The sequence below is a fragment of the Pelmatolapia mariae genome, linkage group LG13, assembly GCF_036321145.2.
Source record: "Pelmatolapia mariae isolate MD_Pm_ZW linkage group LG13, Pm_UMD_F_2, whole genome shotgun sequence".
Lineage (NCBI taxonomy): Eukaryota > Metazoa > Chordata > Actinopteri > Cichliformes > Cichlidae > Pelmatolapia > Pelmatolapia mariae.
The window spans coordinates 9,826,600-9,838,691 of record NC_086238.1 but is presented as its reverse complement, the minus strand read 5'-3'; the positions used below and the strand labels follow the sequence as shown (position 1 = coordinate 9,838,691).

General features: G+C 39.0%; 2 protein-coding genes across 3 annotated transcripts; both read left to right on the top strand.

Annotated features, from left to right (window-relative positions):
- Window positions 1–876: 876 nt before the first annotated feature.
- eif4ebp2 (eukaryotic translation initiation factor 4E binding protein 2) lies at window positions 877–5,777 on the top strand. The gene is made up of 3 exons (XM_063491969.1): window positions 877–1,179; window positions 3,431–3,610; window positions 3,728–5,777. The coding sequence occupies exons 1-3, from the start codon at window positions 1,047–1,049 to the stop codon at window positions 3,757–3,759; spliced, it is 345 nt and encodes a 114-aa protein (XP_063348039.1). The 5' UTR covers window positions 877–1,046; the 3' UTR covers window positions 3,760–5,777.
- Window positions 5,778–7,235: 1,458 nt separating this feature from the next.
- rps24 (ribosomal protein S24) lies at window positions 7,236–11,536 on the top strand. Of its 2 annotated transcripts, XM_065471878.1 has the most exons (6): window positions 7,236–7,284; window positions 7,916–7,981; window positions 8,074–8,283; window positions 9,904–10,017; window positions 10,867–10,887; window positions 11,451–11,536. In XM_065471878.1, the coding sequence occupies exons 1-5, from the start codon at window positions 7,282–7,284 to the stop codon at window positions 10,870–10,872; spliced, it is 399 nt and encodes a 132-aa protein (XP_065327950.1). In that variant the 5' UTR covers window positions 7,236–7,281; the 3' UTR covers window positions 10,873–10,887; window positions 11,451–11,536. The 2 variants fall into 2 exon arrangements, with proteins under 2 accessions (XP_065327950.1, XP_063348060.1); XM_063491990.1 differs by lacking the exon at window positions 10,867–10,887.
- Window positions 11,537–12,092: the final 556 nt, after the last annotated feature.

Genomic DNA, 12,092 nt, shown 5'->3' with positions numbered 1-12,092 from the left:
CAACTAATGATGCGCCCAGAAACACTGCTTTTACTAGCTTTTATTCTGTATTTCTATTCTCGCAGAAACTTTAAGGTATATCTGTGTTTTGTAAAGGTTGATTTAAAATGCCTCTTCCGACTACACTTCAATTCTGAGGCAAACGGAGTAGATGATCCCAAAGTGATCATCTATGAGAAAGCTTCCAGTGGCTCATTTTGGAGATCATCTCCCTCACACCCCCCTCTATCACACCAACCCTCTGCATGTCCTCCTTCCCTACATCCATGAATCTTTTCTGAGGACAAGATTCATGGATGTCCTCTTTTCCTCTTGCCTGCCAGCTCCATCGTAAACATCCTATTGTCCAATATATATATTTTTCTCAGTGCTAACATCTCCAAACCATACATCATAGCGCGTCTCACTACCATCTTGTAAACCTTCCTTTCACGTTTGCTGCCATCCTTCTCATACTTGTCTCTTCAGCAACCTTAAAAATAGAAATTAACGTGGATTTGTATATATTTTATAGCAACACCAAACTCAGTTTTAAGAATTATTAGAATTATTTAATACATTTTAATTATAACCATTTTCTATTCTGCTATTAAACCTTTTTTCATAAAATAAAAGCTAATGTTTTCACTTTTAGCAAGGAAAGTGGAAACTATACATGCATGTATAGCCATGTGCCCCCCCCCCATTTTTTTTTTTTTTTTTTTATGTTGCATGACAGAAACACCTACAAGTCCATCCATTTTTTGCCAGCATGCATGATTTCCGAAGAACATACAGGTTTCCCTGTTAACGTATAAAAATAGGCTTTAACCGACAGCGACGCCTTGCACGGCTGACCTCACATCCGGCCGCAGCTTGTCGTGCTTCCTGCCTTGCTGAGGGAGGGGACGGTGCTGACGGCTGGGAGGACGAAAGGAGAGACAAGAAAGCTTTAGGGAAGACATAAGAGAGTGGGGAACGGCCCGGGTTTCCACCGTCCGTCGGGAAACAAACACCCCAGTTTTCTGTAGCTGCTGGATTTGTCACCGAATCAGCGCTAAACAAAAATGTCGACCAGTCGTCAACTTAGCGAGAGCAGGGCCATCCCGACCAAGACGGTGTTGATCAACGACACAACGCAGCTACCTCATGACTATTGTACCACCCCCGGAGGCACTTTATTCTCTACCACTCCTGGAGGTGAGAGGGCAGCTCGCCTGCTTTGTCGTCGATTTGTAGGGAAAGAGGGAACTATTGGAGTGAGGTGGTGCTTGTGGTCTCAGCTAAGCTTCAACTGTTCCTGGCAGTGTTGGCCTAGGCTGCCTTGTCATCCAGATGAAAACAAAAACAAAGCTTAACCCCGCCCCCGTGCGCTCTAGCTGCTGCCTGATTGGCTCGTTGGCAACGCAGAGATTCCATTAGTGCACTGTTACCTGAAACTGTGTGTAAAGAAGGTGTACGTGTTCTGTTTGCCAGCGGTGGTGAGCAGAAATCTGGTGATCGTTAGATTACAGGTAAAGGCGTGTCTCCGTGGAAGCTCGTTTTCACCACTGGGATTTATTTTTTCATGCATAAGTCGAAGTTTTGACTTATTAACTTACTAACTTCAAAATGAGTTATTAAGTCGATATTTTGACTTATGGATCGCAAGAAATTTAGTTTTTCAGTGGCAGAAACAAGCTTCCATATGTTTTAGCTTCAGTTCATAATACTGGATGTGTGATTTCTACAAGGACTCAAGCAGGGTTGCCAAACATAAGGCCCAGGGGCCAGAATCGGCCCCGCAAAGACTCCAATCCAGCCCACTGGATGGCGTTGGAAAATGTGAAAGAGGGCATAAATTTTGGACTTTTAAATGTATGTTAATAAATGTAAGTTTTATACATTTTTTTTCTGCACATAAAGATCTCCACTTTGTCAGTGTCCGTACAAAGTGATTAAGTAACAGATAAATGATGAATTAAATGTTTTGACAATAGGTCCGCAGTAAAACAAGTTATGTAAATGAACAGAAACTTGGTTTTGTAATTATAGCACAGTACGGGCAATGACCTACCAGAACTTTCTGTAATTTTCCACGTTTATTTGTTACAATTTAAGCCCAAAGAGTTGTGCTGACAGATTTCTTTCATTTACTACAGCAACATTTCTTTACCATGCAGAGAAACGGAGAAATATTGTTGAGAATGAGCATTTGTTTATTTTTCTCATATTTATACCTCTCGGAGATTAAATGTGTAGTTGAACTGTTTTCAGTTGCTGAAAGGGCAGTTTCACAGGTCCAGCCCATTTCAAATCAAAATGGGCTGTAATGAGGCCCACAATGTAAAATGAGTTTGACATCCCCGCACTAAAGGATTCTTTCCAATAAGAACATTCTTACACAATTTTCCTGCCTGACTGGCATCACTGATATGCTTTATTCTGCATAGTAATAGTACTTATATAGAGACTTTCTGTTAAAGCATTCATTTCTTGAAGTGGGTGGATTGATCCTAATATCAATATTATCAATATTGGATACTTTGTTTCTATATTCTATGTTCAGTATGTAGCTGCTGAATTATGTTAATTATTTTTGGGGAAATGAACAAAAATATCTCAAAGATGCACTATCAAAATATATCTGGACCTTTTTGTGTTGACTGTAACATTTATTGCATTTATGGACTTTAGCACAGATACAGGCAAAGAGAGGAACATTTACATTATAGGTCTCCAAAAAAACAGTGCGCAGTATTACACAGCACTGTTTTTCTTTCATTATCAGCAAACGGTTTGTACAGGAAATGTCTGTATTAAGCATTACAACCACAAAAGGACAGTCAGTTTACAGTGAAATGAAACTGCTCAACTACACTCTAAATGCACATTTAGTTTTAGGCTAGAATAATGAATAGATGGGGTTTCTTAGGAGCAGGAAGAAAACGCCTGAGAGGAAGAAGTGAAACTAAAATTTGAAGAAGCTCAGCTGATTTGATCAGTCACACAGGTGCTGCTGATGAAATCAACCTGACCTGTGCTGCCGTTATTGTGAACGAGCTGATGTTAATGTTATTAGTTTCACCTGTGTTTGCCTGCTATGGAGAAGAGGAAAAAGGTCAAACCGCATCTTAAGTCAGCCAAGAATGCAAATACTGTGATGTCACCATGGCCATCAAGACTGCAGATTTTAGTACGTTTATTCAGAAATTATTAGACAATAGTGTGTACAGGGAAACTCTTTAAGCAAGAGAGACTTGTATCTTTCTGGTACTCAGAGACCACACAGAACCTAATGGGGAAGCATGTGCAGGAAGTTGGCTTCACTAATGTTATTGCTTATAGTTAAGTTGGCCTGAATTTGGCCCCTCTGGATGAAGACCAGGCTTTTGCCTTTAAACAAATTAGGCTGCACCCATATTCACTATCTCTTTGAAAGGTAGCAGAAACTTGATGTTTCCCGTTTCAGGAACCCGGATCATCTACGACCGCAAGTTCCTCCTGGATCGGCGCAATTCTCCCATTGCCCAGACTCCACCGGCTCACCTGCCTGTCATCCCTGGCGTGACCAGCCTAAATGTCCTGACTGAGAACCAGAAGAATGAAGCCAACAACCACGTCAACAACCACGATGGCAAGCCTACAACTGGTAAAAGATAGTAGCCTATTCATTATTCACCATTCCACATATTGATTAATTAATCTGCCTCTTCTAGACACTTCTCAATACCTACTTGTCCTGTTCCCCTTTCTTTGTGCTTTAAAGGTGATGATGCTCAGTTCGAAATGGACATCTAACCGACTGGAACCACACCAGCAAAAGGAAATAACCTGGCAACACGTGTGCCAGTGGCTTGGCTTGTAGAAACCAATGTCGTGAGCCCTCATGGCGGCCATCTTCTTTAGCTCTTTGTCTCACTGCTGGATGTAATGTGTGTAAACCATGGGGATTCAGTCTATCATACAGGTACAGTTTGGCCATTGCTGGAAACTCGGTTTATTTGAATAGATTTCCATGGTTACCAGTTGCAGTACATATTAACTTCACAACAAGGGAGCGTCCCCCAGAATGCCCAAACAAATTAGTCCAATTTCTCAGGAGTCCCCCAGCAGAGACGTAAAACAGGAAATAATCCACGTTAATTGGGAGAGGAACTGGTTATTTTTTATTTTATTTTTTTTTTAGTCTTGGCCTCGGAATCAATCGAAACATATGAAATTCCACACAGTCTTTGGTTTTGAAGACCCTTGTTAGCATGATATTTCAGTAATTTTTGTTTAATTGTTTTGAAACTACTTGAAAAGCCCCACAGTCTATTATTATCAGTTGGACTCTTTAGTTTCCAGTGATGGTTTGTAAAGGGATGCTGTGTTTTCAATTAGGGTGAAGATTTCATGCCATTCCAAGACTTCACTCTTCATTACCAACACAAGGGTGCACAAGTTTCCAATTTCCAAGATATGTTTTGTTTTTTGTTTGTTTGGCTTTTATGTTTTTTTTTTTTGTTTTGTTTTTTTTAAGAATGAATTTTAGCCTGCGATTGAGCTGTTTTTAATCAAAAAATGATTGTACTTCCCACTTATGTAAAGTTTCAACCTGGCAACTGACAAACGAGCTTTTGATTTTAGTTACATTTCAGTATAACAATATAAAGCCACTCAATTCATCACGACCGTGGCCTCGCTGTGATTTTTATTTTCATGTTTCTCATCTGCCAAAAATTATTTTTATTTTTATTTTTTTTTTAACTACACTTTGATCTTGTTGTGTTGGCAGGAGCTCTGCATTCATAATTTGATAAAATCGAAGGATACTTGGCACCATGTGCTGGGAGCTTTCCAAACCAGATAAAAACATTTAGAAGAACATAGAAACGGTTAATATCCCGCTGATGTTTTTGGTGCGATACAAGATTTTGGAAAACTTGAAATAATCCAGATGTTTTTATATGCATTTTATTTTTTAATACGGTTTCTTAGTACTGAGTGAATTTGTTTGGATATGAGCACTGTCAAGCCTGTCGATTTGTTGAACTGTTAAGCAGCCAGAACACACTGTTTGCATTAGGCTTGATGGATGCTGTAATCAACAAATCTGTCCCCCAGTGTCCTTAACCCATTTTAGATTACCTTGTTCATCTCATGAGTCACGCCTGCCCATGCCTTACTTTACATGAAATGCAGTAGCTAGGTTCCTGGTCATCAATTTCTACTTTCCAACAGATGTTTATTTTTTCACTGCAACATTGAACAGGTAACATTGTACTTGGCAATTGAGCAAAAGGAATACTTTTTATTTTCTTTGCCATTTTTCTATCCTCAAACAGCTGTGAAGTTTGGAAGTGCAATGGTAAATATGGGATATTGAAGTTGGCAATGTGAGAGTACCGCACACTCATTATGTTCAAATAATATTTTTTTTCTTTTTAACACCACAAATCATATTCATACCTGCTAATTGTACTCTGTCCAAGTAGCAGCTCTGAATTCGGTAAATGACTCAACATGAAGTTTTTCTCAGTAAGACTGGAACCTCTGATGTCTGTCAGATTTTTTTTTTTTTTTTCTTCTTTTTCCCGTTATTAATTCTGGCCATGTTTCGTGATAAGTCTTTACATTACGGCATTATAATTTACACGGCAGATTTCTTTCCAGTGACTTCAGTTTCACAAAGAGGGCTTAATATTATGCTTTGAGAGACAAATTTGAAACCAACTTTACTGTAACCTTTTGTTCTGATTTTTAAATGATGTTTATTTTAAATGAGACTCCAATGCCAGTGGACACTGTTGCTGCAAGATCAATAAAATTCCGTAACAAAGGAAAAACAAGATTTTGGGGGCTTTATTTTTCTTCTTTGTGTGTGGTTTTGGCAACTTTGAGAGGCAGAATCACACTCGTGCAAACAGGTGTGCTGGAGTTGATCTTTCTTCTCATCTGACTACCCTTGTAAACATTTTCCTATGTCTTTTATTGAGTGTTGTTTAGCCAACCACCTATTACCATCTAACACAATAGTGCATGTGAAGTACTTTCTTAAAAAAAGAAATGGTGTTTGGTGTCTTGTTGGTGTTTACGTTCATAAGTAAATTGATTGCTCTATTTCAAAAGCGCATAATAAACAAGAGGGAGGATACTAAATTACCACCAACACTGCACCACTCACTTTACATGTTTGGAAAAGGGCAGAATGATGTACTTAATCCTATCCCTGTTACTGCTCTTTGATAATCTCTTCAATAACTACATATGTATGCACGTGTAGAAACAAATCTGACCTATACTTGGTTTAAAAAGAAAAAATCTTTCTTTTTAAACTGTTTGGAAATTGAGCTCTATGCTTAGTCTATTCCCTAATTTTACTCCACATATGAATATGCAAAAACTATATAGTCATCTCCCTATTTTTTTTTTTTTTTTTTAAGGGGATGGGCATTGTTAATGTGGATGGATCTTGAAGCTCCAAAAGAGGTGTGTGTTTGGAGTTACCCTGACAAAAACCTGCACTTATAGTGTCCTTTTTTCCAGCGCAGTTTGGAAATGAAATGCTTTCATCAAAAAGCAATTTGGTCCTACCTAAAAGGTTCAGCCCAGTATGTTACAGTATTTAAAAAAAACTGCACCTTGTGCTTCTTTTGTTTCCTTATTATGTTGTTAGCTGTGTTGTGTTTTCTGCCCATCCTCTAAAATGAATGAGACTATAAAATGAGAATTGATGTCTAGTGAACTGAAGAACTGCCAGAAGTGTTGTTCATTATGTCATTTTACTCTGGAAGTTTGTTTCCTCCACTGAAAACAAGTTTTGTTGCACTGACTTAACTTAAACCAATGCGAAAATTACTAAAAACTGGGAGAATCTAAAATGCAAATTAAGTCAACATTTTGAGCTAATGATCTAAACGCTTGAGATAAGAACCGGTTTTTTTAATAACCCGATATTTTGTATAGCAACAAGAATTTTGATTTGTGAATGGTTAAAAAAAAAAGAAGTATTTTTTCCAATGAAAAACAATTTTTTAAGTGGCAGAAACAAACGTCCACAGTTTTTACCTCAAAGGCCAAATGTTTAAAAAAATTTTATGGTGGGGAAAGTTCTGAAAAGTATCATATAATAGGCTATATTTCCTTGTAGCGTAATTAAGATGCTTTCACATTTATTAAATATTGTTAGAAACCGAAAAAATAAATAAATTTCGCCGATTTCATCTTTTCCATCAGGCAGTACGAGTAACATGCCCGCTCAATTTTGTGCAGGCATTAATCCGGTTGCCTGCTGGTCCTTCCTCCTTTTCTACGTCCCTGAGCGAGGCCGGCGTCAAGATGGTGAGTCTTGTGGTGAAAATTGCGAGTAAAATCTGTCGATCATCGAGGCCATCCGTTCACCAAAACACATTTCTCTCAGACCAAGTGATCCTTTAGAGCTGCTTTATAATAAAATGTTGATATTGTTGTAGTGTGACACGAGCTTAGAGAAATTTCAGAGATACCGTCAGGATGCTAGTCTGACTGAGGTCGATCCGCATATTGCACACACCAGCGGCTACACTTGTCTTTCCAGTCGTTGTAAATTGTTTTCTATGCACCACATGGCTACATTAACACGCTAAGATAATCCGTTAATTTAGAAAATAAAGACAAAATAGCGCAGCTTACAGTCCTACCTATGGCAGCTAACGTTAGCATAATTACACTAATGGCGGGCCACACGTTAGGCTAGCATGTTTGTTAAAGTACCACAGGAACACTTCAGTAACGGGCAGAAATAGGCTTTACAACAATTAGTTGTTTTATTTCTAAGTTAGCACACCGTGTAAACGGTAGGAGAGTCGAGGACTTAACGGTTATGTCAACAAAGTGGTAGGGTGAGACAGATGAGCCTCTGTCTTCACTATTATGAGACTAACAAGTACAGCAGTTTTCTGGTTGCTAATGCATAATTGCCTTTCGTCTGCAGAACGACACTGTAACAGTCAGGACCCGCAAGTTCATGACGAACCGACTGCTTCAGAGGAAGCAAATGGTAAAGCCTCACATGTTCATAGTTGATCACATCTCGAGCTTAAGCTCCAGTCCTGAAGCAGCACATTTATCGCCTGCCCTTCCTCTCTGTAGGTCGTCGATGTCCTCCATCCCGGCAAGGCCACAGTCCCAAAGACTGAAATCAGGGAGAAGCTCGCCAAGATGTACAAGACCACCCCTGATGTCGTCTTCGTCTTTGGCTTCAGGACTCAGTTTGGTGGCGGCAAGACAACAGGCTTTGCCATGGTGTACGACTCCCTAGATTATGCCAAGAAGAATGAGCCCAAGCACAGACTGGCCAGGGTGAGTTTTGAATAACTTTGCCAAGTGTCAACACGAGTGGCTATACAAAAATCAGAGAGCTGTCTGTTGAAATTGGTATATATGAGCAGGCGATGCATGTTCTCTCAGCCATCTCACAAATTCTGCACGAGTCTGGACCTCCAGTGTAATGTTATGGAATATTATTTTACCCGAGAAGAGCTTTTGATGACATTAGGACGTAGTATTTATTATCTTGAATTAGAGCCAGGTTAGTACCAGATTTTATGTTTTTAGGGAGTAAAATCTGACAGGGATATTGGCTGATATTCTGCATGTAGATGCATATAAACATGCGGTATGTTGGAGAGATATAAAAAGGGAAAATGATGGGGCTTTTATTGACTTATCAGGATATGTGTTTTTCAAAATAGTTAGCACCTTGCTATGAAGACCCTGCTTGAGTCATGATACCAGAGTTTCAGGAAACCAATATCACGAGAAGTACCTAATTCTCTGTACCCAATATGGCACCGTGGAGGAGGAAAAAGGTTATCCCATGTATTTAAATCAAGATGTTTGCTGATTTGATTGTAGCAGACCATTTATTGAAACGTTTTTAACAGTCTGTTAAAACACACTGAACTATTAGGATTGTTGTTGAGTGGCCTCCTAATTGTTGCACAGGTATAATGTTGGCTACATTGCATTAGGGCTAAGCATCCATATACCATGGACCATAGCTGATTTTACAGTGGCAAGCTGTCTCAAATAAAATGGCAACCAGTATTTCAAGGAGGCATCGCAAAGTACTTCTGTACCCCCAACTAGTTGCACTAGTCCCAGTCTTCCATTTAGTTTTTTGCTGTGCCCTGTGTGTGTGTGATGTTTCCTGTCCTTTTCAGCATGTAAGGATAGACAAGCTTCAGTACACATGCTGCCTAAAAAAGATCTACAGCAGCAAAACACTGTTGCATTTTCAGAATCAGTTCTGAGGACGTCTCCATCGTATGGCATGCAGTGGAGCAGAGAGTATTAAAAACAGTGGGGTCAGAGCCATTGGGTGGACATATAGTTTAATGATGCCTTGAACTACCACTAATTCATTTTTTGCAGTAGCCTGTGTTTAAAAGAAGAAAATGTGTTCCTGTTAGTAATAATGATAGTATCTCTGATAAAGAAGTGCTAACGGTGAACTGGTTCAGCCCTCCTGTAAACTAGATACTGAACACAGTTTTACATTTGATTGATTTTAAGTTTTTGGTGGAACTCTAGCAAAGCAGCCCTTGAATATAGAGGAAATGTCCTTTCTTAGTTTGATAACATTGTTATTAAAAAGGATGTGTCTATTGAGTCTTTTTTTTTTTTCTTTTTTTTTTAAAGTTCTTATACCTGCACTGAGTTTCCTAAACTTTGCCTGTGACATGTGATTGTCATACAGTAGTATTCAAAGAGACAAAAACGAACAAACTAATAAAACAAGAAACTATATTATTAAAAATAAAAAGTCAGAATGAAATACAATGAAAAACTAATTACAAAATATAAACCGTTAATAGCTCTGACTCTGACAGGTCTTTTTAAAAGCCTGTCACAGTCTCGAGGTTTTCCATGTTCTTTTACAGTCTGTAAAATAAAATGCGTTTGTCTTTGTGTCCTCAGCACGGTCTCTATGAGAAAAAGAAGACCTCCAGGAAACAGCGCAAGGAACGCAAGAACAGAATGAAGAAAGTACGAGGCGTCAAGAAGGCCAGTGTTGGCGCTGCTGGCAAAAAGGTATCGTGAGCACTCATTGACCACCCTCATAGTTTTCCACAGGGAAATAGGCTTGACCATTATCCAAGCTACTGTGAAATCTCTATTTCTTGATTTTCATTACACACCTGTCCTTTTATTCTACCCTGCTAATCTTTGTTTCTCCACAACTCTTCTGCTGTTTTAATTTCCTTTGTCATCTTTCCAATCATATCTCATTGTCTTCGGAAACTGTAGAAGGTAAATGCTTTCCAGAAATAGACTTAAGTGCAGTGTGCAGATAATCCAGGAGTTACATTCAGTAGCTCAGTAACTCCTGCTTTTGCACCATCCCTGATCCATCTTTTCACCAAAGCTGTAGTGCTTTTGTCTTTGGATGTACACTCATCCAATATGAAAGGATCTGACCCCACCGGTTAATACGTAATGCTACCCATCCCTTCTCCTAGTACTAACAAGTACTACTGTAAACTAATAGTGTTGTAGTTTTATAAACCTGTTAACATAGCGAGGAAATCGCCCAAACAATAAATCAAAGTAGTGCTTAAATGATTATGTAATCTCCTGAAACCCTGCATACTTCTGTACCCTCTTTGGCATCAGTCACATAGAATAGATCTCTGAATGTCACAGCCCAGCTGGACAGTGTTTTAGCCCAATTCACTGCATCTGGAATAGCTACAGCACAGCTGGCTAGGAAAATATTGACACTGTCCAGCCATGCTTGTGGTGCTGTCTGTTGGCCTTGGTCAAAACTCTCGGGTCCATTCAGAGCTCTTTTCTATTCCACGTTTCAATTTTCAACATGTTAACATCATTTTTGTGCCATGTTTTGTTCTTGATTTTGCTTCCCATGGATTTCTTTTGCAGAAATGAAGTGTCAGTCTGCAGGTATAGAAGCAGAACAAGCATGGTGTGCTAATGTGTTGCACATCAGACGCTGATAGACCTGAGCTTTGCCGTGCATGTCATCCCTTATTTTCCCTGCAGTTTTCCTTCAGTGTTTTTCACCCCCCACAATGGTGTTTTTAAACTCCCAGCTTATGTGTTTTCCCACTACTCCAGCCCATTCTACCACTTTATCTGCTACAGTGGGCTTTTCCCACTCTGACTTAGATTTGAACAGACTGCTTTGATAGTGCATATCTGTAGTTAATAGAAGCAGAGTGTAGCATGTGGGTTTTAGCTTGTTTTGTGTGGAGGGGAAGCTCAACTAAAAGCCTGTCGATGTGTGAATTTTACTCTGGACATTATGTTCTTCAAGTAAAATGTCTTACTCAGACTGCATTCAAGTGTGAATTTAAACTGTGCCAACAAAAAATGCAACTTTTTTTGTGAACATTTGTCTTTATTTGCACTCTTCTAACTTACGGAAACTCACTGTGAGGTTTTCTTTTGCTGTAGTTTAAATTAAATTTGCTGTGGTATTGATTTTTTTTCTTTCTTCCCCACAGTGATCCCAGACAGCCAGGGAGGGTCTCCGTGCTCAAGATGTTCTTGTATATTGTCATCAAATAAAGTTTGGAAAAAATTGGAAAAATGTGTCTTTGGGTTTATTTGTTTTTGAAAGAATTAAATTCACCATATGTTTTTAAACTCTAGACTTTGAAAGAAGCCAGCAGGTGTTTGAGTGTTACTGTAAAACACTTGAGGAGTGAAAAGTCAGATAGCTGGCAGCCAGCCCTCTGATCCGAATGACCTGCTGTGTTTTTGTAGGCTGCCGAGTAGAAGCTGTTGGAAAAGCTGATATTTGTAGCTTTGACATCTGTGAATTTCATTACTAAGGACTCTGGGCCAGTTTTCCAGTGTAAGTGCAGTAAATATGATGAACACAAGTTACATATTTACATAGTTAAATGACACACGCAGTGTCGATGGTGACATCCAGTGGCTTTGCTGTAACATTACTGTCAAGCAGCCAACAAGTGATTTTTTTTTTCTTCAATTATTCACTTGTACAACTCATTAAATAATGCAAAGTTTTTATATTTTAATGTAAATAATCTAAATGCAGGGGCAGTAAACCTGACTCAATAGCCATTTTATTAGGTACATCAAGTCAAGTGGCTTTATTGTTATTTCAACCTTGATCAGTG

Excerpts from the sequence above, each read along its gene's own strand:
- eif4ebp2 (XM_063491969.1), top strand. The coding sequence starts at position 1,047 with ATGTCGACCAGTCGTCAACTTAGCGAGAGCAGGGCCATCCCGACCAAG. Across the intron at positions 1,180-3,430 it reads ATTCTCTACCACTCCTGGAG|GAACCCGGATCATCTACGAC; the intron begins GTGAGAGGGCAG and ends TTCCCGTTTCAG. Across the intron at positions 3,611-3,727 it reads CGATGGCAAGCCTACAACTG|GTGATGATGCTCAGTTCGAA; the intron begins GTAAAAGATAGT and ends TGTGCTTTAAAG.
- rps24 (XM_065471878.1), top strand. Across the intron at positions 7,982-8,073 it reads TGCTTCAGAGGAAGCAAATG|GTCGTCGATGTCCTCCATCC; the intron begins GTAAAGCCTCAC and ends TCCTCTCTGTAG. Across the intron at positions 8,284-9,903 it reads CCAAGCACAGACTGGCCAGG|CACGGTCTCTATGAGAAAAA; the intron begins GTGAGTTTTGAA and ends TTGTGTCCTCAG.